At 44.5% G+C, this 23,581-nt stretch overlaps 1 protein-coding gene across 19 annotated transcripts in view; it reads right to left on the reverse strand.

Moving 5' to 3' along the window:
• The window catches only part of MAPT (microtubule associated protein tau), a 129,476-nt gene that overhangs the window by 45,872 nt on the left and 60,023 nt on the right, over positions 1-23,581 (reverse strand). For 16 of the 19 annotated variants that reach the window (XR_016441951.1, XM_090044209.1, XM_090044212.1 and 13 more), the window contains exons 2-3: positions 10,813-10,902; positions 6,853-6,939 (exon numbers count right to left, since the gene is read on the reverse strand). Coding sequence is in view for 18 of the 19 variants with exons in the window: in XM_090044209.1 (XP_089900335.1) it covers positions 6,853-6,939; positions 10,813-10,885 (160 nt within the window). In the remaining variant the exon portion in view is untranslated. The remainder of the gene's footprint in view (positions 1-6,852; positions 6,940-10,812; positions 10,903-23,581) is intronic. The other 3 variants (XM_090044208.1, XM_090044205.1, XM_090044216.1) reach the window with 1 other exon arrangement.

Here is a 23,581-nt window from a genome sequence, read left to right on the forward strand (position 1 = left end):
GACTGGGCCTCTTGCGGCTCATCCACCATCTGCCCCTTGCACATGAACATCTTACAAGTTGAGGTTACAGTATTTTGGGCACTCTGCCGTTGTCAAGCCCTGATCTAGAAACTAGCTTGCTCTCCTCCTGAGGTTTTCAACAGGTGAATACTTGCTATTATGTTAGCCAAGTGTTACAGACAGAGATATGAAAAAGTCAATCAATTAAAATTTACTTATGAAGTCTTCAACATTTCTTATTTAGGTTCTCTGTAAAAATGTGGCCTCAACACAATGCACACAGGAGCAACATAATCCAACTCTCATTCATGTCAACAAAAACTTTGTTATTTCACCTCAACTTGTTAGGTTATGTTTTCTAGTTATTCTGCACATTAAAAAAGCAGTGCTCTCATCCTGATTAGGTTGTACAGCCAAGTATGCAGACACATGAGCAAACCCATCAGTAAACTATAGCTCCTCCTGGGCTAGAAAGCAGTATTCAGGATGGCAAAAGGAAAATTTTGGTTGTGTAAGCTACTATAAACCTCTGCCCTTCAGAAGAACGCACCTTGGGACAGCACTCATCTGTCCCAAGCTAGCAGGTGCCCTGGAGGCCAGGTCTAGTCCAAAAATGTCTCCAGAGAACAAACCACTGGGAACTTCCACCATTAATCAGTAACAGTTTGCACCAATCTATACCTCCTCTCATCCAAAGGTCTCAAAACCTTTTGAAGTGCATCATCCCATTTTACAGAAAGGACCCTACGGAAAAGCGAGGCGAAGGAACTTGAGGAAGTCATCAGTAGAGCCAGGACGTAAAGCTTGATCTCCACACTCCAGTGATGCTGCCAGGTGGCCTCCCTCAATCTCATTTCTATTGTTCAAGCTGACTCACTAAAAATCTTTGTAGGCTCTCGCCCCACTATCAATGCTGCACTTGAAATGTCTGCAGAGGACTACAGACTGCTGTTAGCTCTGGCTAGCCTTCAGCTCCCTTCCTCTGATTGTTCAGAAATGCTGAATTGAAAGGAATAACCCAGCACATGCACTGACATTCTACCAGCAAACAGATAAAGCCATGAAGCAGATAGCAGCTTCCCTCCTCTTCATAAGGCCAGAAAGCCCATGGAGACAACCAAGATCATCATGCTACCTCTCAGTTGGATCCAAATGGAAAGTGGCTGGAGTAAGACAGAGTACTGTGTGCTGGGAGCACAGTCTCCACAGGCCAAATTTGTTTGTGTAACAAAGCAACTCAGACGTGCAACCTTGGGCAGGAAGACAAGTCTGTCTAGTGTTCAAACTGCTCAGATGCTTGCAGTGGGAGAAAATTCCTGACAGATAACCTGGACCTAGTGTCGAACAGAGGATAGATGGCTTGGAATATTGTTCATCTCCTTGTTCAGTTCTTGTCTGCGTAAATATCTATCTGAAATGGAAGCAAAGAAATCATAGAAAATTAGGGATGGAAGGGACCTCAGGAGGCCATCTAGTGCAACCCCTGCTCAAAACAGGACTGTCCCCAACAAGATCATCCCAGGCAAGGCTTTGTCTATCCGGGTCTTAAAAACCTCCAAAGACGGAGATTCCACAACCTCTCTGGGTAACCTGTCCCAGGGCTTTACTACCCTGCTAGTAAGAACGCTTTTACTGATATCTAGCTGAACTTCCCTTGCTTGAGATAACTGCTCCTTGTTCTGTCACCTGCCACCACTGAGCACAATCTAGCTCCATCCTCTTTGGAACCATCCTTCAAGTAGTTGAAGGCTGCTATTAAATCCCCTCTCAAGTCTTCTCTCCTCTAGACTAAATAAGCCTAGTTTCCTCAGCCTGTCCTCAGAAATCACGTGCCCTAGCCCTCTCACCATTTTCACTGCCCTCCACTGAATTCTCGCCAACTTGTTCATAGGTGACTGATAGAGGGGGCATAGCTGGCCACTTCAATTAGATCCCCTGACAGTGCTATGCTCGCCATCATCTGTGGGTGTTCAACGTGCCCCACCTCCCAACAGGGCTGTCCCTGCTGCCGACAGCAGTGTCTACGGGAGGTCACCAACTTCACCCCCACCGCCAACTTCTGTGGGTGCCCCCCCAGACTCAGTAGGCACTAGTCACTCATGAACTTGTCCACGTCCTTTCTGTAGTGGGGGGCCCAAAACTGGACACAGTACTCCAGATGTGGCGTCACCAGCGCTGAATAGAGAGGAATAATTATTTCCCTTGATCTGCTGCCAACACTCCTACCAATGCAGCCCAGTATGTCATTAGCCTTCTTGACAACAAGGGCACACTGTTGGCCCATATTCATCTTACTGTCCACTATGACCCCTACATCTATTTCTGCACAGCTGCTGCTTAGCCAGTCAGTCCACTGGTGCATGGGACTGTTCTGTCCTAAGTGCAGGACTTTGCATTTGGCCTGGTTGAGCTTCATGAGATTTCTTTTGGTCCAATCCTCCAATTTGTTTTGTCTTATCTACTACTCCCCCCAGCTTGGTGTCATCTACAAGCTTGCTGTGGGTGCACTCTATCCCATCTTCCAAGTCACTGATGAAAATACTGAACAACACTGGCCATAGGACTGACCCCTGGGGCACTCCACTTGATACCAGCTGCTAACTAGACACCAAGCCATTGACTGCTACCCTCTGAGCCTGCCAATCCAGGCACTTTTCTATCCACGTTACAGTCCATTCATCCAACCTGTACCTCCTTAACTTGTTTGCGAGAATGGTGTGGGAGACCATATCAAAAGCCTTGCTAAAGTCAAAGTATCACATCCACTGGTCTCTCCACTTCCACAGAGGCAGTCATCTCATCAGGGAAGGCCATCATGTTGGTCAGGCATGACTTATCCTTGGTGAATCCATGCTGTCCGTTTCTAATCACCTTCTCCTCCAAATGTTTAGAAATGGCTTCCTTGAGGACCTGCTGCATGATTTTTCCAGGGACTGAGATGAAGCTGACTGGTCTGTAGTTGCCTGGATCCTCCTCCTTCCCTTTCTTAATGATGGGCACTATATTTGCCCTTTTCCAGTTGTCCTCTCCTGTTCACCATGAGTTTTCAAAGATGACGGCCAGAGGCTCTGCAATTACATCAGCCAACTCTCTCAGCACCTTTGGATGCATCCCATCTGGCCCCATGGACTTGTATATGTCCAGTTCTTTTCTAAATAGTCCCTAACCTGTTCTTTTGATACTGTTGGATGCTACTGCCAAGTGCGGTAGTCTGGGAGCTGACCTTGTCTGTGAAGACTGGGGTGAAAAAGGCATTAAGTACTTCAGTCTTTTCCTCATCCTTTGTCACAAGGTTGCCTCCGCAGTTTAGTAAAAGGAAAAGCTGGTTGTACTTTCCCTAATCCTCCTTGCTACTGATATGCTTGGAGAAATCCTTGTTACCCTTCATGTCTCTTGCTAGCTGCAAATCCAGTTGCACTTTAGCCTTCCTGACTTCATCCCTGCAAGCCTGAGCTCTATCCACTTATTACAAGCTTCCTTTCTGTAATTTAGTTCACAGAAGAGTTCCCTGTTAAGCCAAACTGGTCTTCTGCCACACTTGCTACTCTTCCTGCACACTGGGATAGTTTGTTCCTGCACCATCAGTAAGGTTTCTTTAAAGTACAGCCAGCTCTCCTGGACTCCTCTCCTCCTCAGACTGGCTTCCTAGGGGATCCTGCCCATGAGTTCCCTGAGTGAGTCAGTCTGCTTTTCTGAAGTCCAAGATCCTTACTCAGTTGCTCTCCTTCCTTCCTTTCCTCAGGAGCCTGAACTCAATTGTCTCATAGTCACTGCTGCCCAAGTTGCCATCCACTACTACATTCACCATCAAGTCTTCCCTGTTTGAGAGCAGGAGATCAAGAACAGCACAGCCTATAGTTGGTCACTCCAGCACTTGCACCAGGAAGTTGTCCCCAACAGTCTCCAAAAACTTCCTGGATTGCCTGTGCACTGCTGTATTGGTCTCCCAACAGATGTCAAGGTGACTGAAGTCCCCCATGAGAACCAGAGCCTGTGATCAGGTAACTTATGCTAGCTGTTTTAAGAAAGCCTCATCCACCATAACCTCCTGGTTCTGTTGTCTATAGCAGACCCCCACCATGACATCACCCTTGTTGCTCTCCCCTTTGACTCTAACCCAGATACTTTCAACTGCCCTATCTCCAGTTTCATACTGGAGCTCTGAACAATCCTACAGCTCTTTGACATAAAGTTCAATTCCTCTTCCTCTTTTCCCCCACCTTGTCTTTCCTGAACAGTTTGTACCCATCCATGACAGTGCTCCACACATGTAAGCTATCCCACCAAGTCTCTGTTACTCCAATCACATCATTGTTCTGTGACTGCAAGGACTTCCAATTCTTCCTGCTTGTTTCCCAGGCTCCATGCACTCATGTACAAACACCTGAAGTAACTAGCTGATTGCCTTACTTTCTCAGGAAGAATGAAAACACCTCCCACTGCCCACTCCTGCTTGCACTTCTTCCAGGTCATCCACTTCCCCACTTACCTCAGATCTTTGGTCTCCACCCCCTGGCAAACTTAGTTTAAACCCTTCCTCACTAGGTTAAAGAGTCTGTGAAGATGTTCTTCCCCCTGTCAGGTGGATCTCTTCTCTTCCTAGCAAACCTTCTTCCTGGAACATCATCCTGTGGTCAAAGAAGCCAAAGCCCTGCTGGCAACACCATCTGTGCAGCTATGCATTAATCTACAGGATGCATCTGCTCCTGCCCAGGCCCTTCACCTTGACCAGAAGAATAGAGGAGAACACCATATGTACCCCCCGTCCTCTTAACCCTTGCACACAGGCTCCTATAGTCCCTTTTGATCTGCTTAGGGTCTCCCCCAGCAGTATCACTGGTGCCACTTGGATGAGCAGCATGGGGTGGTAGTTAGAGGGCTGGATGAACCTTGGTAATCCCTCCAGGACATCTTGGATTCAGGCTTCAGGCAAGCAGGAGACCTCTCAAGACAACAGGTCAGGCTGGCAGATGGATGCCTTCATTCCCCAAGGAAGGGGGACTCCAACCACCAGCACTGTTGCTTCTTCTTGGTGACAGTGGTCTCAGTCCTTCCCACCTTGGTGAGGCCTTGCCTGTCCTCCTCCACCCATGGAACATGCTCTTCCTCCTCTGTTGCTAGGGCTCCATACCTGTTCTCCAAGCAAACTGCTGCAGGTGGAAATTAAGATTTCTGCTTGCTGCCTGAGGTTACAAGCTTCCACCTTCCTACAAGTCCATGTCCTCTCCCTTTCTCTAGCTTATCCTTTGGCAGTCCTTCCTCCACAGTCCAAGAAGTCTCTTTCAGCATTGAACTTGATGAAGTCCTCATGGTGGAGGATGCTTTGCAGCCGCACCACCTCCTCTAGCAGCTCCTCGGCCTGCTCCCTGAGGGACACCACCAGGAGGCACCACTCACATTGCAGATACTCCCCAACCTGGCTGTCACCACAAGGAACCTGCAAGCCGCAGTCTCTGCAGCCCCAAACCAGGACCTGGGTGGAAACCTCGACAGTGAGCGGTCCTGCCTGGACAGACACCTCAAAGGTACAAGCAGAGGCAGCGGCAGTGTCTCCGGCATTGCAATGACCTCCAGCCATTTCGCTGGGTCTGTCAATCTGCTGCCTCTCTCTTGCTGCCTTTCTTCCAAACAAACCTTCCTTAGCCTGTAAGCTGGCCTGTTTACTCTCCTTGGTCCCAAAAGGTTCCTTTTTCTCTGTTTCTTCTCACCAAGCTTAAAGGCTCCCCTTCAAAGAGGCAAACTGACCTGTGAACTGCTTGCAAACTACTCCCCCTGTTTGTTCATATGCATAGGTTTGATACAAATTCAGTTTTTCCCAGTTGGATACAGGGTCTTCCACCAGGAAGAGGAAACTGGGAAGGTCAGACATTTCTTAATGAGTTTCTGGAGTCTGAGTGTCTAGGCTAGATTCTGTGCTGCTTTGTGAGCTGTTCAATAATGACTCCTGAATGTTTGCTTAATGTCCATTAAAATTAACAGGAAGTTGCAAATAACAGTCAGTAGAGAAGAAATGACCCCTTCAAGATGGGCTTCACTCAGTCAGTGCCACTAGGCACATTGGTTTACAAATTCTTGAATGGGTAGATGAAACAGGAATCAATCCTCTAGGGGTGTCTGAATGACAATTCTCATGTGCCATTATCTAATTAGTGAAAACCACTTATCCAGCAGCACAGGCACACAAGACATCCAGGCCTCTGCAGGAACCCCCTCAGAACATGGATGTTCTAAACAATGCGCAGAAAGGGCACCAAAACTACAGAGAAGGGCAACAACGATGTTCTGGGTACAAGGAGACTTTCAAATGAGAAGAGACTAAAAAAAGCTAGGATTTTTCAGCTTAGAGTAAAGAAAACCAAGGGAGAGAGACTTCTATAAAATAATGAATGGTATGGAGAACGTAAATAGGGATTTAGTATATACCATCTGTTACAAGACCAGAACTAAGCAACATACACTGAAGTATTTGGGAACCAGGTTTAAACCTAATTTAAAAAAGCTTTTTTTACCCAGTGTATAATGAATTTATTAAACTCACTGTTCACAGGATGCTAGAGGCTGAAAAATTAACCAGGTTCAAAAGAAGATTGGATAGTCATGCAGGAGAAGTCCATCACTAGATACTAAACTCTATAAGGTATGGATGCAAGCTCCAAATTAGGATTTCCTAGGAAGCTATAGGGGGAAAAGGCCAGGGAACAGGATCAGTCTGGACAGGCCCTATGTAAACACTCTTCCCCTTAGCATCCCCTCTGTGTCACTGCAAGAGGCTGGGCTAGATAGACCTGTGGTTTGAAACCAGTCTGGCATCTTTTATTATGGTTCCAAAGCAGTAAGTCAAGGAGCTCCCACCTTCCGTAGTTGGGGTACTCTTAGCATCAGAGGTCTCAGAAACCGGCTCATCCGATCCGTCATCAACTGGTATCTGGAGGGGATACCCTGGAAAACATACACTAAGCACTTAGAACACATCCATCATGGGCAGTCACATAACTTAACTCCACCTATTTTCATTTCTGCATCAGAAAAGAAGGGCGCCTATAGCTGGCAGTTATAGGGTACATTAAGAAAGTTGTACACAAAAATGTTAAAAAACTGTCAGCTATAAAAATCAGTGGTATCACCACAAAAGGCAAGCAAAAGAGATTAAAAGCAACAAATCTATTGCATGGGACATCCAGAAGCAGCAAAAGCATGGCTCCAAAAAAAGAATAAAGCTGGGAGGGGAGGGTGAATCTTTCTTTAGAGACCCAGGCAGCAAAGATGTCAGACTGACACCACAGTTGGAGAGTCACTACTGCTTGCTCTGACAGTTCCACTGCATGGCAGGCTCTGAGCAGACTGCTAAATTCATTGCTAGCTTTTTTTCTATTACTGGTATTTCTAATCAATGCAACCAAGCCAAGCCCTGGGAAAGAAATAAGCTCTCCACATGGATTATGTTGGGCTTTGGTTATAAGGAGACACCTTTCAGAATGCCAGAGCACCCTCTGCAAGGAGCATGAGCAAATAAAATGAGAGAGATGGAGAGAATGACTTGTAGAGAAAGACTGAAATTAATGCAAGCAGGATCCCTTGTGCAAGGTGTGCGATATGATCCTGACAGAGGTTGCTGACTTGAAAAGGGGCTTGGAAGGAAGAACAGTCCTTGAAATAGGCCATGGACCCCTTCAAGAACTCATCTGCCTGACAGCCTGCACCTGTATCTATATCTGTCAGAGGACAGAAAACTGTTCCAGCGCTCACTTGTTTTACCGCTGGCATCAACAGTCTTGCCAGACTGGCTTCCCCCCATAATTATCCGGGGCTCTGAGCTGGACTATTAAATATGGAGAAAAATGTGTCTTGAAAATGCAGGGTTAAACTGTCCTGCAAAGTGAGCCCTTGTGGAGCAGTTTCCACCCATCTACCCCCAAGCAAACATACCGTATTCATTTCCAGCACCCTGACCATTTGGCTCAGTTCCCCTACTGTTCTAGCCAAGGGAGGAGAGCAGTCCATGGACAGCAGCCTTGGACAGCACTTTTACAGCAATGCAGTGTTATATCTTTACAGTCCATTCAGCTGACTGAGGCATACAGAAATGCACCTCAGCAAAGCTACTACAATGTGACCATACCACACAGCTGCTCAGCAAGTGATGAACAACACTTCCAAAGAACAAGTGAAGGGGGTTGAGGGAAGCCTTGTGAGGGTCAAGCAACAGGAGGGAGGTGGAAAGGACAGAGGCTGACTGGTTAGGCAGAGTAAAGGACAGAGAAAGGCATCTGAGATGATCCATTTAAAATGGATCACGCTTTAGGGGAGAAGCAGGAGGGCGAGAAAGGCAGGATGGCAGATAGCAGATCAGGCTTTCACCTAAAGAAAAAGCTCACTGGCTGACAAACAGAGTGTTTGGAGGCCAGGGGCTCTCCGCTCCTCATTCAGTCCCAGCTAATACGATTCGAGATCCACCATACATAGGGTAAGCATATTATTTTTTAAGGAAATCTGGGACACTGCATGTTGCCCCCAGGCCAATCCCTGCCCCAGGCAAGGGGAGCAGTGCCCAGCCCAGCCCACCCCCCTGCCACTGTTTAGGAAGGTGCCAAAGTTAACCAAATACAAGTTTTCCCAGGGCACCATGAACACATGTCCACGCGCACACACACACACACACACACACACACACACACACACACACACACACACACACACGTGTATGCATGCATGCAAGCAGCCCATGCCTGCAGCAATGCTCTCCCTCCACCCTGCCCCACCCTGGTCTATACCCACCCCAGGCAGAAGGAGCAGTGCCCAGCCCAACCCAGCCTCCACCTCCAGCTGCTGCTCAGGGCCAAGCTGGGTCAGGCAGTGTCGGCAGGGTGGCATCGATCTGGGACTTTTCCCAGATCTAGCTGTGGCAGCAGAGTTCTGCTTATTTGCTATGATTTGAAACTGACTTGGCCTGGAACACGAAATATATTAATTAAAAAAGAAAAGAAATGCAGGGGCTGGAATTCCTGGTTAACAGAGTCCTACTCCTCTGCTAACTAATTCCCTGCATGACCAAGGGGAGCTGAACTTGCATTCATATTTCTGTGCTTCTGTCTCTGTCTCCCCTTCCCCCTGCCAGGAGAAGAGAATACTTACCCCTGCCTCCCAGTGGGTGGTGAGGATTCATTACTTGATACCTGTGCAGCCCTCTGAAATCCACTGATCAATGATGGCATAGACATGCATGTTGCTAGTCCTAATCCAGTCTCAGATGTATTTGCCAATCACCAGCAGACACAGAGGCCAACAAGGCTGTTAGCCAAATAGAGGTCTTCTGACAGTCTACCCTTTTATGAAGCTATTCCCATGTCAGAGGTGACCCAGAAGCCTGGTCCCTAACACCAGCAGCGTTTCACTTGTACATGACTCAAAGCTTTGCACTGCTTTTTTCCAGCATTTTCAGGTCCTGAGATAAAACACAGCAGTAAGGGAAATACTGCAAAGCGCATCATGGGCTTCCCCTTGCAATCTTCTCTTTTAGACTTCACAAGATGATGTACAAAGAGCTGTTAGTTTAAACACCTCTAATGAAAACACTATCTGATCTCTTGGGCACACAGGGGATTATGTTCTTAGTTCAATAAGACTTGCTGTGAAATGCTCGTCTCTCCAAAGCACCTCAAATCAAAAGGGCAAAGCAAGGTATTATATGCGGCAGTTTCAATCTAGAGGCTGGAGGGGTATCTGGCACGGTGTGTCACACGGGGATGTGGCAGATGCATTTCTGTCACAGCTTAGGGACTTCAAGGACTGATCCTGTCTCTACTGGGGAAACATCCCACTATCCCTCTTCCTTAAGGCCCTCCCAGCTGGCCAATGACTTTTTATCATCTAAGACATGAATCCCTCATGCACACCACCGAGGCTCAGACCTTTCCTCTCCCACCCTTATCTCCAGTGTTCACCTGACACTTGGTAGTCTCTCTGGAGACTAAAATCTGCCTCTCCCCTCTTCTAATGGCTACAGTGGCACAATCATCAACAAAGCCCTTATATACAAGGCTTGGGAAAAGTCTCTTTTCATCTCCTTTAAAATTTCTAAGCAGCTTTTTCTTTTCCTGCAAGCAACTATATTCTTTTGTAATTTCACACACTCATGCAGAGTACAGACTCCAGCTTCTTTTCTTCTTTGGAAATGTATCTCTGAACACAAATGAGCTTCAAGGCAGCCTTTTACAGTACATTACACTCTGAAAAGGGACCAGCAGTGACCAGGCAGGAACTGCAAGACTTATTCCCACAAACGTGCTCAAAATTGGAAAAAAGAAAAGGTCCCTTTACTGCTGGCACCAGAAATGAAGCTTGTTTTTAACTTCTCCTTCTCTCTTAGAGCATGACCTATATTAAACAATCTTTGCTGGGGACAACGTACAAAGCCAGTTCTGTCTCCTGTAGCTGAAATGACACAGCAGTGTGTGTGAGCCTCAGTATATAAAGCAGAGAGGACTCGAGACCCCATGCCCCACTCAGTAATTCCTGCAAGGAGGTCATCACTTTGCTTTAAGCAACAAGAGTATCTGCACAAACAACTACGATTAACAGATTTACTGGCAAATAACATAACCTAAATAGTTCGCAGAAGGGCCCCTTTTTTGGCTAGCGTTTCAATGATACAGGTACACTCTCTGGGGCCAACTCCACTGGCAACCTCACCCATTCACTCTGCAGTATCCTTGCCCAGTTGTGCCTTCCTCATTCTTCTGGATCAAAGTAACCAGTCTGCGGGGAAGGCCCTTCTCCCATCCCCCATGCTTCCCCCTACCCAGTAAGGCTCACCTGATGAGATCTGCTTATCTTGGCTCAACGAATGGTCATCCATCATACTGAAATCTTGACGTGGCTCAGCCATCTTGTTGCCAAAGTTCTCTAAGAGGGAAAAAGTTTAACACCATTAGACAAAACCTAATGCAATGCAACTTTGCCTGCACTCCAGTGGGTACTCTTCTGGCTACTACTGCTCTCTGGTACATTTTTGGTTTATCATTCTTAATCCCAAGAAAACAATTTTGAGGGGGGATAAAAATATCCCCTACCAAGCAATCATCTGGCCAACAATAAGCAGCTGCCTTTCGGGCTTCTACAAGATGAATTCATTTATTCTCTTTTTCCAATGAGACTTGAAAGCATGCCATTGTGACTAGAGACAGGTGACAGCTCAAGATATGTACTGAAGAAGGTGGTCCTGAAAACTGAGGGATATACAGTACTACTTATTAAGGCCCATGTGGTTTTATTAAACACTCTTGTCAGAATATTGTAAAGTCAGTAGCTCCAAGCCCCTATTAGGAGCAAGTTTTGTCCACAGCCTTTCCATTTACCAGGATAGCAGCCAAAAAAAGACACATTTCAAGATTTCAGAAGAGAATCTGGAAGCCAGTCTTAGATAAACCCAAATGTATTAAGCTGTAGGCTAGAAAACAAATCAGTTGCCAGTTAGAAAGCAACAGAAATTAAAAAAAACAATAACTTCACTTGCAGAAATAAGTCAAGAAGGAAAACGATTTTATGGAAGCAGAAGATAAGTATATGATTTAGGTGACCCAAGTGAAGAATTGACCAGTTTCAGACCAGAAAAAGAAGTCAAAATGCTAAGCCTCAGTCATCCATTTTGTACAACAGACTAAGGACAAAAAGCGAAGGTCTTACCCACTGCAACACTGAAGTTACATTAACAATTTAATAACCTCCAGTAAAAGGGTGTCCTCCACGGATCATATTATTGGCCTATTAGTTTTCACAAGTCTTTGTCTAACAAACTGAAATTCTGTGGGGGACTGATTTTTTGTATGTAAATTCTTTAAAATAAAAAACAAAACAGACCTATAGAAAAGGCAAAATAATTATGTGGGGAGTACTTTTCTTGCAGCCTGCTAAAGAATGAGTTCATTAATGCCTGAAAAGCACACTGAGATCCTTAGATATTGAATATTTAGTGTACAGTATTTTTATTTCATTGCTTTTAAAGATACAAAAAACATTAAAATCGCTTGTTTTGGGATATAATTTTCTCCTGTGGCTGAAATCCACATCCCAAACCCCAGAGCTCTTGAATCCTTCTCAGAACCGGATGACCTGAGTCAGCACAGAAGTGTTTGGCAACAAAAATGGCATTAAGGAAGGGACAGGGTACTCAGCCTTGCTTAGAGTATGGGGTTCTTCTGTCACAACCTAAATCATATATTTGCCAATTAAAATAAGAAGCCTTAAATAACCCAGGCACATTAAAGACTCAACAGAACAAATCCAGGGAAGAAAAAATTATGGGACTAACATGCAAAAGATTGAGCAAAGAAGTGTTTGCTGCCAAGATGCAATATTGCTGCAAGGACCAGAGTCCTCTGTTCCCATCTGACATAGGCTGCCCTAAATAAAAGCCGTGCTGTTCTATTAAAAAAAAAAAAAGAATCAGCTGGCACAAGGTAAAAAGTGTTTAAAAAAACATAGTTCAGAAAGGAGTGATTTAAGATGGCAACAGAGGACTTAAGTGTATTTGGAAAAGAAATGTAATTAGAATGGATGCTCTTCAGGGCAAGGATATATTTCTAAGCTGTTCAGAACCTAGCACACAGGGCCCTAGTCTACAGCTTGGGCTCCTTGACATGAAAGCAATAGTAATAATGAACACTCCCAGGTTTTGTGTAATGCTGTCTGTGTAGGCCTGGGAAGAAGGACCTCCCAAGCATTTGTGGAACTTTCTGTAAGAAGAAAAGAAACTTTCAGATAAGTCAATATAAACATCTTCCCTTTCTTCTCAGGAAAGGTCCACAGATCTGCACAAACCCAGTGGCTTCCCCCTCCAAAATATTTAAGGATAGGGTGGGGAGGGAGAGGATAGAGTAAGGAGGGAGAAGGGAAACTGTGTGCATCTCTGAGAAGCAGAGACTACACAGTCAAAAGTTATTGCAAAAGGAAAACAAGTTTTACAACAGATCCATTGGACCCAGGTGCTGACATTATCCAGTTCTGCAGAGCAGAGACCACGTTTCTGCTAATAATTTTGTAATGACAGCAAAAGGGACAACACTGTCAGTCAACTTCATAATAGCTAACATAATTAAATCACTGACACTGCTGTTAATAACCAGCTAAAGCTGTAATCACATGCTTACCACAACCGCAGGGAAGTGAGCTGAAACCAGCAGTAAGGAAATTAGATCACATGGTGTTGTGTTGGTAGTAAGATTTATAATACTGAGGGAGGGTATATCAAATGTCACTTGTTAAGATCTTTTTACCCAACATTTATTTTCCATATGGAAGACGACTATCCAGTTCACAATTTCTGCTACCAACTGCTGCAACAATCATCTGACTGAACTATACAGAAAAGCTTCAAGAACTTGCCATGCAACTTGGAAAGTGATAATCTACAAAAATTGGTATTTGCAGTGGGAAGGACTGGAGTGACCACTTCTTGCATTCAATTTAAAGAGTTTTAGTAGCATTTAGCCCATTTAAAATAACAGCTCATTATCTGGCCACATGAGTGCCCTTTTTCTGGAGCTCAGGGGATCATGTTGATTATATCCTGCCCACAGCTGGCTCCAGTGTGACTATTTATGTGACTGGTGGGCACTTGAGCATTAAAACATAGCATTAATCTGCGGTGTAGCTCACAAAATCAAAATCTGTTGTTTTGAAGGTGAGACTTTGAAATCCAATTCATGAATACTTTTTTTCCCCCCCAACTGTTCTCAATCACAAACAAACACAAAGAAGACATGGGGGGGGGGGTGCATTTGCCCCCCACAGCCCTGCCAACATGCCCTCCTTAAGGAGCTATTTCTAGGACTCTGTCTCTGCCACCAGAGAGATCAGTCTATAGTCACTACAGTAGATATCTCTGGCAGGGAGAAATGTCTACTAGAAACTGATTTAAGACCCACTAACTCAAGGGTGCTAGACCCTTAAGCTTGCAGGCCAGATCCAGCCCCCAGCACCATGCCATCTGGCCCCTAATGGATCCGTGCAGGCTGTGGTCCTGCATGCTAGATCAGGCAAACAGGGTGGCACAGAGCCTGTTCTCAGTGTGTGGGAGCAGCATGGGGTCCTGGAGCCTGATTTTGGCCAGGTGGGGGATACACAGGACCCAAGGGCCCAATCCCAGTGCGCGGGGTCCAATCCAGCCTGCAGACTGGCTTCACGTCATTCATCTGGCCCATAGGGCCAGAACTGTGAGCACCACTACGCTAACTCATTTCACTTAGTAACCACAGATGTTAGGAGTTTCCCACTATACCCAAATTACTGAGTTGGAGATGAAAAGGCTGGCATATAACTGCACCAGTTCTCAAATCATTCTACATGGACATTCAGCAGCTCCACCTCCATTACAGCAGCCCCACGCTGCTGAGGAGGATGAGAGCCTTGGAGATGGAAGGCATCAAGCTGGGAAGGAAGGAAACTATTCCTTAGATGAGACCTACCTTCCAGCTAATCTCATAGTATTCCTCTTGCACCAAAGACACTTCTCCAAGGCAGCGGACCCCACCCCCCCAGCACAGGAAGCGGCAGGTGGTGGTATTGGGCAATTTGATTATTAGGCACATACATAACTGGGTTTGTGACATCTGAAAGGACTATATGGTGACTTGCCTGCCAGGAGCAAAGGTAGTAGATCTCATGAGAGATGTAGATCAGCAGCTAGTGAATGCTGGGGAGAAATCAACCAGGCAACAATAAAAAGTATAATTGCTTTTATACTAATGCTAGAAGTCTAAGATCCAAAATGTGGGAACATAAATGCTTAACAGTAAATAATGATATTGACATAATAGCCATCTCAGAAACATGGTGGAATGAGGAAAATCAAAAGGATGCCAAAAAGCCAGGATACAAACTATACAGGAATGACAGAACAAGTCATACTGGTGGGGGGAGTGGCACTCTACATCAAAAAGTACATTGAATCAAATAAGTTAGATTTTTCAACTGATAACACAGGTACCATAATACCTGCTCCTTGGAGCTGGTAGTGGCGTGGGGTGCTGGCAGAGTGGGGACGGAGGGGCAAGCTTCGCCCCTCCCACTCCTGGGAGGTGGCAGCGACGCAGGGGCAAGGGTTAAAGTTAGCAAGCTTTTCTCCCCCTTCCATCCCCCCCCTGTCATTCTTGACAGGCAATTTGCTAGTCATACATTAAAAGTCAAACATCTACTATAACATATTTTAAGTTTATTATATAAAAATTGTCATGATTTGTGTTTACGTACTGTATATAGAGGCAATGTCATAACTCAAAAATAAAGTCTTACTCTTGTATATTGGGGGGGCAATTGGGTATGCTGGGGGGGTGTATATGTGGAGACATTATGGGGGCAGGGTGTGGGCATGTGGCATTTGTGTGGTGTTAGGGAGAGTGGCTGGGTGTGAGGCTTGGATTGAACCTGCTTTTAGATAAAAGCACCAAAAAGCCCCACTGAAGCACCCAATCTATACAGACACTGAGGAACTGGGTCAAAGCAATGTACTGCTTCTTCCAGTGAAGCGCAGTTTTTTGGTTTTTTAACATCTCCAAGTAGCCTCCATGTAGGTAAGTGTAAAATGATGCCCGTGGACAAAAATAACCAAAAACTATACCTCCAGTACGATGGGCTCTACATTAGCTGTTACCACACAGGAAAGAGATCTTGGTGGGAGTCCTTGTAAACAGTTTGCTAAAAACAATGCTCAGCTGCCATCAAAAAGGCAAACAAAATGTTAGGCATTATTAAGAAAGGAACTGTGAACAAAATAGGAAGTGTCAATTATGTCCCTTTATAAATCCTTGGTGCATCCACACCTTGAATACTATGACCAGTTTTGATTCTCACACCTCCAAAAAGGATACAGAAGAACTAGAGAAGGTACAGAGAAGGGCAACAAGGACAATTAGTGGTATGGAGGGGCTTCCATACGAGGAGAGACTAAAGAGGGTGTTCAGTTTAAAAAACAAACAAACGAGATGCTTGAGGGAGGACATGATAAGGGTTTGCAAAATACTAAATGGAGAAGAGAAAGTTGATGGGGATTTATTATCTCTCACAATACAAGAACTAGGGATCATAAAATAAACCTAGTAGGTAGTAAGTTTAAAACTAGCATAAGGAAGTTCTTTTTCAAAGAGCATGTAATGAAAGTGTGGAACTCATTCCCCCAAGATGCTGTGGAAGCTGACAGTTTAGCCAAATTCAAAAAGGGATTGGACAAATTCTTGGAGGAAAGGTATGTCAGTAGCTATTGAGCATGGGAGTTAGGGACATAGCCTCTGAATCAGAACTTCCTAGATCTTAAATGATGAATGCCAAAATGATAGAGAAACAGTGGAAAAAACCCTGGCCATATACCCTGTTCACTCTCCCTTTCAGCATCCACTCTGTGCATCTGCCACTGTGTGACAGGATACTTGGCAAGATGGACCTACGGTCTGACCCAGGAAATAGCATTTTCTTATGTTCCTCCCCCCTCCTTAGTCCGAGAGAAAGTAGGCGCACTTGCGTTATATTTAATTTCCCCCTTTTTTGAAACAGTGACATGTCCCAGATCAGTGGAAAGAGATTAAAGACGGGCTTCACTCCCTCCAACCCAGAGTTTCCCTTTGGTGTTCTATACTGGGCTGCCTAGTGAAAATTAACCTTTCAGAGACCAGGGCATTTGGGAGCTTGTCTAACATCACTCCCAACTATACAGTTGGTCCAATAAAAAAATTACCAAACAAATCATGCTTCTTAAAACTTGTAAGATCAGATAATAGGAGTGAGGGTTCATAGGATTTTCTTGAGGAAAGCTGTCAGATTAGTTAGGATCCTCCACCATATTTCATATCAAACAGTGCAACGGCTAAATGGCGACAGCAAGGAATCAGAAAAGGTGAAGCTCCAAAGACACAAACTGTGGATGGTTTATAGATCATCTGCTGGGCTGCAGAGAGCTGCTGGGTCATGTGATGCCAGCTGGTTCACCTTGCTTCCAGCAGCTACTGCAGGTACCAGCACTTTTTGTAACAAAGAAGAGTCTGGATATTTATCAAGAAGCTATAAGCAAGGAGGAGCTGCCAGCTTAGCAGGAAAAGGAACACTATAGATTCCTAAAGCAGGGGTTGGGGGAAGTTTTTATAGCCCCTGGTGACAATGAGGTCTACCTTATGACAGAATATGACAGCCACACAGTTAAAGAACTAAAAGACTGGTTCATCAGAATTTTAAAAGGTATCAGTTTTCACTTGGGATCAATTTTAGGGACAAGGGATGAAATTACAACTGAGTAAGCAGCAAGAAAAATTGCACTGCCATTTTATTGAGGGGGGAGGGGAGGGAAATGTCTTAAAGCTCCAGCTGTTGAAATCTTGTTATTATTTAAACTTATTGAAAAACTCAAAGAAATGAAAATTCAAAGGGAACGCAAAGAAGAACTGCACAATTTGAACCCTAACGTTTCTAAAAGGCAGACAGCAAATAAGAGATGAACCTAAATATTATGATTAGATGCTTTCTGGATGGTAAGAAAGAAGGGTCCCTCCTTCTCCACAGGCAGTAAGCAAGGAGGCTGGTACTCACCTTTCCTAGCATGCACAGAGGGCAGGGAACATGTTCATGCAGCAGCCAAGGTACAGAACTGTGTATTCAGTACAGAACTGTGTATTCAGTGGAAATAAAGATTGTGCATTTTTTTTGTGCCTCCAAGGCACTGCTACAAAGTGGAAGAGGGGGTAGGGAATGGGGTTGGTTGTTACAGAGTATTATTTTGAAAAGCAAACAGAGAAGTTTCCACCAGACAGGGGCACTTCTCACCAGAGCCACCCATGCCTCTGCTTCTGGGATGTGATCTTTGCAGGGAAGAGTTTAATGGAAAATAAGAGCATAGAGCAGCCTGTCATTTGACCAGGCTATAATATACCCAGAACAGGTGCAGCATAACCACAGAACATAGTCCCTGAAGATCCCAGCCTGGAACATTAATTGCAAGAAAAAAGTCCATATGGCCATGGTATGAACCAGAGAAATACTGCAGTTCAGTGAATAAGCAGGGGAGAACAATGAACTACACATAATCTTTCAGCAGCATAGCTGTACCAACAGTACCAGTTCATGGCCTTCATATTTTAAATGTGAAGGTCATGAACTGGTACTATTATACTTGTCAGGAAGTAAAGCAATATTCTTCAGCGTAAAGGAACTGTATGTAGCTCTCATATTACTCTCTCCTTTCTATGTCATTTCTTTTATCACATCAGCTAAAAGCAGTTCTGACCACAGCATGGACACACCAAATGCCTATACATTTTCTGCAACATCATTCCGTCTTTCATTCCTCGAATTCAAACGCACCAACCTCATCTTTGTTCAAAATGCACTTCCGTTCTGGCTGGAAAATTTCACCTTAGCTTTCAGATAAGGGAAAGACTCTAGGCCTAAAATCAAATGGGCTAGAAAGTTACTGGACTCTTCAGTCAGATGCACTTCAGCAAACAAACTGCTTTAGGCCGTGTGGCGCTGAAATCCCTTGTGCATGAGAAACTACACACATTTTGACTTTAAAAGCACACAAATCGCATTCTTAAAACAAGCTTTTCATCTCCTAAACAAGTAATGCAGAGTCCCTTGGGTAAACACTCAATATTTTCTTTTAAAAAACCCCATAAAAATGATAAAACAGTCCTACCTTGGTTTAGTAACGAATAACAGTTCTGCACGTTTTGGCAGCACCCTCTAGGCAGTAGATAACTGAAGAACCCTCTGAAGGGTATTATCTGTGTCCAGCATATCCACTCCTACTAACCAGGCACTTTATCTAAGAACATTTCCCTTTCCCACCCTGCCAGCACTTTAAGACTCTTCAAAATTTTGCATACTTCACAGTTACAAACTGCCTCTCAAGGGAAAGAGACAGTTTTCTGTTAAAGATACGTTTGTTACAAGTTATAGCTATTCCTATGTGGAACGCCGAGTATCCTACTGTGGTTCAAAGACTTTTTGGCTAGAAGTATGGGATGGCTATTTTACCCTCCAAGGCTGAAGCCAATCTCTTACGTGAAGCAACCTCTGTCAGATTACTGCAGGCTCCATCACATACCACTTCGTCATCTCCTCTGCATGGACTATGTAGCAAACGCTTCAAAAAGCTAATTTTGAAACATTTGAGAGATGGGGTTTTTATCGTTAAATCTGGTTTCTCTCCCCTTGTGAAGGCCAGTCTGTTAAGTTAGCAGGAATCCAATTCTTCCATCTCCTGAGAGAGAGTAAATTTATAACTATTATTATTTCCTGATGTCACATAAGATCAATTTTGCCATTGATATGGTGGAGGTACGGTTTTATACAAAGAACTTGCAGGACAAGAGCCCCGTATATTTCATTGGAAGGTTCAGAACCTCCTTCCCAGTGATAAAAGGTTACAAGATACTGGCTTGAAACCTGTCCCTGGTCTAGAACTGATTCCTGCTGTTCCCCACTCATCAGACCAGTGAAATTAGGAAGAGAGAAACAGAAATTTTTGACTGTGTCAATGGGAGCAATTTAGAGCTGCCTTAGCATGATATAGCTAACTGCAAGCAGAAGTAGATTAGTCGTCAAAAGTGCAAGCTAGGGCTGCAAAAATTAAAATGATTCTGCAGGCACACGAGATGCAACTCTCTCCCACTACATAGCGGGTCCCATTCAGTGCTGTCAAAATGAGGGCATGATTGCATTTTAGCTTCTTTCATTGCTTGAAGTGTCAGACCAGCAGAGACTTCCTATGCCTGAAGAAGGGTGACTGTACCCAAAAGGTTGCTAAGAACTTCTTTTCAACTACTCAGTTGGTTTAATAAAAGATATCACATCTACCAAAAGAAGCTTGCCTACACAAGCTACACAGAGGAAGGGTGGTCAAGTGATTACAGCACTAACCTAGGAGCTAGGCTTGGGGGCAAGTCCATGGCTCCATTTCTATGTTGCCTCAGGCAAGTCACTAAGCCTCTCTGCAAACAGCAATGATAGTACTTCTCTGCCTTGTCAGGGTTAGAGCATAAATACTAAGAGACCGAGGCGCACAGGTACACAATTCATAAACCAAATGTACACAAAAGGCCCATTTTAAAAGCTTCCAACTCTGCTGGGTAAATCCAGGTCTTAATGACACATTCAAAGGCATATCTCAGCAAGGGGCACCATCCTACCAACATTCACTAGAGAGATTCTCCAGTACAAATATTACCAAGTATTGTTTCCCACATTCCTAACTGATAAAGAAAAGCTCAGATATTTTTGCCAAAAAATTTCCATGCAATTCCCCTTCAGCGCATATAATATTTCAGCTCAGGAAGTTACATATCTGGAAAGTTGGGACCGACTGAAAACAAGAAGTAATAATTGGGAAACTATAGCTGTAACACAGCAAACAGCAAATGATGGAAATGAAGTTTCTGGAACACAAATCAGTGAGTACCAAATTAAGCAGCAAACAAGTTTACAACAGGTATCAGGGTCCAGTGAATCATTCAGTTCCATGTCATCTCCTAATTTGGATTAGGAAATCAAAGGGTACCCTAAATCAAACGGTATCCCATATTCCTCTGCTAACTCCTAATCTGTAAACCCACACTGTTGTACCATGTAGTTACAAAGCAGGATACTGTAATACATCATAGCTCCAAGGCAGGATTGGAGAACTACTCAACAAGAACAAATGCCTCTTGTCTTGGGGGAGCAACTGAGAGAAGTAAAAAAAAAAAAGACACACCCAGTAATTCCCTTCTGAAAAATATGGGTTATTAAAGACGACACATACTGTGGGGCAAGCTCAACTGTGCTGGAAAGAAATGCTTAAAGTCTTCACCTTTAACTCTGATCCTCTAAGCAGGGAAGAAATAGATCACAACAAAAAGCAGAGATTTCACTACAATCTCCTCTTCCTACCTTCTTCCTTCATCCTCTTTTAAAAACTTGAGAGTCACTATCACATATGCAGGAATGTTCATTCCCATGGAAGACAGGCCAGGAGAATGCAAGAATTCCAGGAACCGGGTTTTATTCCCCAAAAAAGCTTCCTGATCTCAAACATCCCAATTTCACATGATAGGCAATCTTCCCCTGCTAACCTGATCATTATATTTTGGTTTCCACATAGCATTATGATAGACTCAATTAAGCTATTAGCCAATATGAATGCAGGTGACAAAAATATGCCAATACGGCACTCAGCAGCCACATACAATGGCTTTCATGAGTACTACACTAATAAACAGTGCTGAGCAATAGCCCCAAATACTCAAGTCACCTTTTTATATGCCCAGTGCAAGTCAGCAGAAGAAACTCCCCCATCTCACCTAACGTCCCAAGAAAGGTGAGCCGAAATGACCATAGCTAAAAGGTGAAAGAGTGCAAGTCCACGGCTAATTTCTTTTCTTTAACCTTACCTTTTCCAACTTCAACATGCAACAGCTTACTTAGCCATGTCAGTCTACCTTACTTGTATTAGAAAAAACTTCACTAATCACCCTTCTTTTGGGAGGAAAATGTGAAAAACAACCACCTTCTTTGGAAGGCTACTTGGTAATCTAATTAAAACTCCTTGGTCTCCTCAACATACAATAAGCCAAATCCTAACATAACACAGATGGGAAAGGATCTACTGAGTTATCAATAAGACAGACAAACCACATATGCTGATAGGCCTCAACAGAACAGTGGTGTGATCTTTCCTAGAAAATTAACAGCAACAACTCTTAACTAATGTTACTTCCAGAACTGCAAGTGGCAGCAAAAAGTAAGAGAAAGGCTGACCAGAACCTTTCAATTAAAAAAGCAGTTGATTAAATTAGGAATAACTTTTAAGATAGTGTTGCAGGGCACTTGAGTGCCTGCTCCTGAAAGAGCAGAAGCTGCCTGGGGAGAGCCCAAGGAGCCAGACAGGAGCCCAGGATCAGGTTGCCATGGCAGCTAGCTAACGGGGAAATTAGCCTGCACCTGCACCTGGTCAGCTGCCCGGAAGGGCAGAGCCCTGGGCCCATATCAACCCCAGGACAGGGACTAGGGTGGTCAGTTCTCTGCTAGTGGCCAAGGGAGAAGGAGCCCTTCAGGACAAGTGAAGGAAAGAGGCCTGACTAAGTTCTGCTCCAGGTAATGTAAAAGGGGGCCAAGCAAACCTTATGTAGCTTGTGTTATGTTATAGCCCATGGGCCTATGTTTTGTTTGCTGTTTTATATGACTGGTGGTTTGGGTGAGGCTATTTGGGGAAGGAGGCCTCACTAGGGACCCCTAGTGCCAGAGAGGGTGTGGCACTTGGGGGGTACAGACCGCAGTGCAGAGATGGGGCTGCAGAGAACCCAGGAGGACAAGGGGCCAAACTATAACAAGGCCTAGGCAAGGCATGCCAGTACCATCTGCAAGGCTTAGGGTATGGTAAAAGAGTGGCTGAAACCACACACAGCCCATAAGGCTAGGGTGTTCCTGAAACACCCATTGTGAAATGGGACCTACAAAAGGTCTGGGAACCCACAGGGTTCAGAAAGTCCATCCAACCATGTCCAAGAGGACTTAAAGACAGCCTCCCTATTTTTATATTTCCAAAAGATGTGGTGGGTGAGAACTGAGGGTGCCCATTGGGCCAAATTGACATGGTCAAGGGGCCTTAGGAGAGCACAGCTGTTCTTGAGGATCCCATCCTGTGACAGACAGGTATTGGCAATTTAATGTATTTTACAACACTTTAAGCAGGCAAGCTGTGCAAGCTCATCTCTGCATTTTGGGTGTCTGTAATAGGATGAAGCTCATAAACCACTAGAAGTGGAGGAAAAAGTTGATTAGCTAGGTAAGCTGCCTGTCCTACAGATAGGGAGGGATTTCTTTCCTACAAAGCCTTCTGTAAAAACCCTTGGTTCAAAGAAAGGGCTTCAACGTATCACAATATCAATGTTATGGAAGACAAAAGTGAAACAAATATTAGAAGTTACCAGTGAAAACCCAACAGTCTAGCATAAAGCAACTGCTAATTTCCTGGGATTAGGAAGATGCTTTTCCTATAATGATCTAGTGGGGGGGGGGGTTCCATCTCTTCCTCTGAACCATGTGCTGCTCACTCTTGGATGATGGGTTAGGACTAGGCAGACTATTCATCAGCTCTAATGAGGGGGGATTTCTATGTTCCTAGTAAGGGTACAAAAGTCAGACTTTTTAAAATGCCATTCAGAATAGACCTAGAATCTACACTCTTGTGAAAAAGAACAAGACTCATCTTCTCGCTGCTGCTGCTAAAGACTAAGCACTAGTAAATCCCACAGAGCCCCATGCCTGTCCCCTTTGCCAAGTTTGACGCAAGTCCCAAATTTTAAATCTGTTGGCCTAGTGAAGATTTCTCAGCTGGTAAAAGTAAATAAAACCAGGATTTTAATACAACCTTAATGTTGTCAGAACTGGCCTCCTCCCTGCCCCACCCCCACAGTTGTGGTCAGATGTTCAATACCACACAGCTGTGCTTGGACTGTGCTCAATCTTGCATAATCTGCCAAACTACATCATTGGTCCTGACACTGAGAAGCATGAAGACTCACCCAGAGAACCCTTCTGGTGCCAGGAGGATGGAATTCCCACA

The sequence above is a fragment of the Crocodylus siamensis genome, chromosome 4, assembly GCF_052110815.1.
Source record: "Crocodylus siamensis isolate JL-2025a chromosome 4, ASM5211081v1, whole genome shotgun sequence".
NCBI lineage: Eukaryota > Metazoa > Chordata > Crocodylia > Crocodylidae > Crocodylus > Crocodylus siamensis.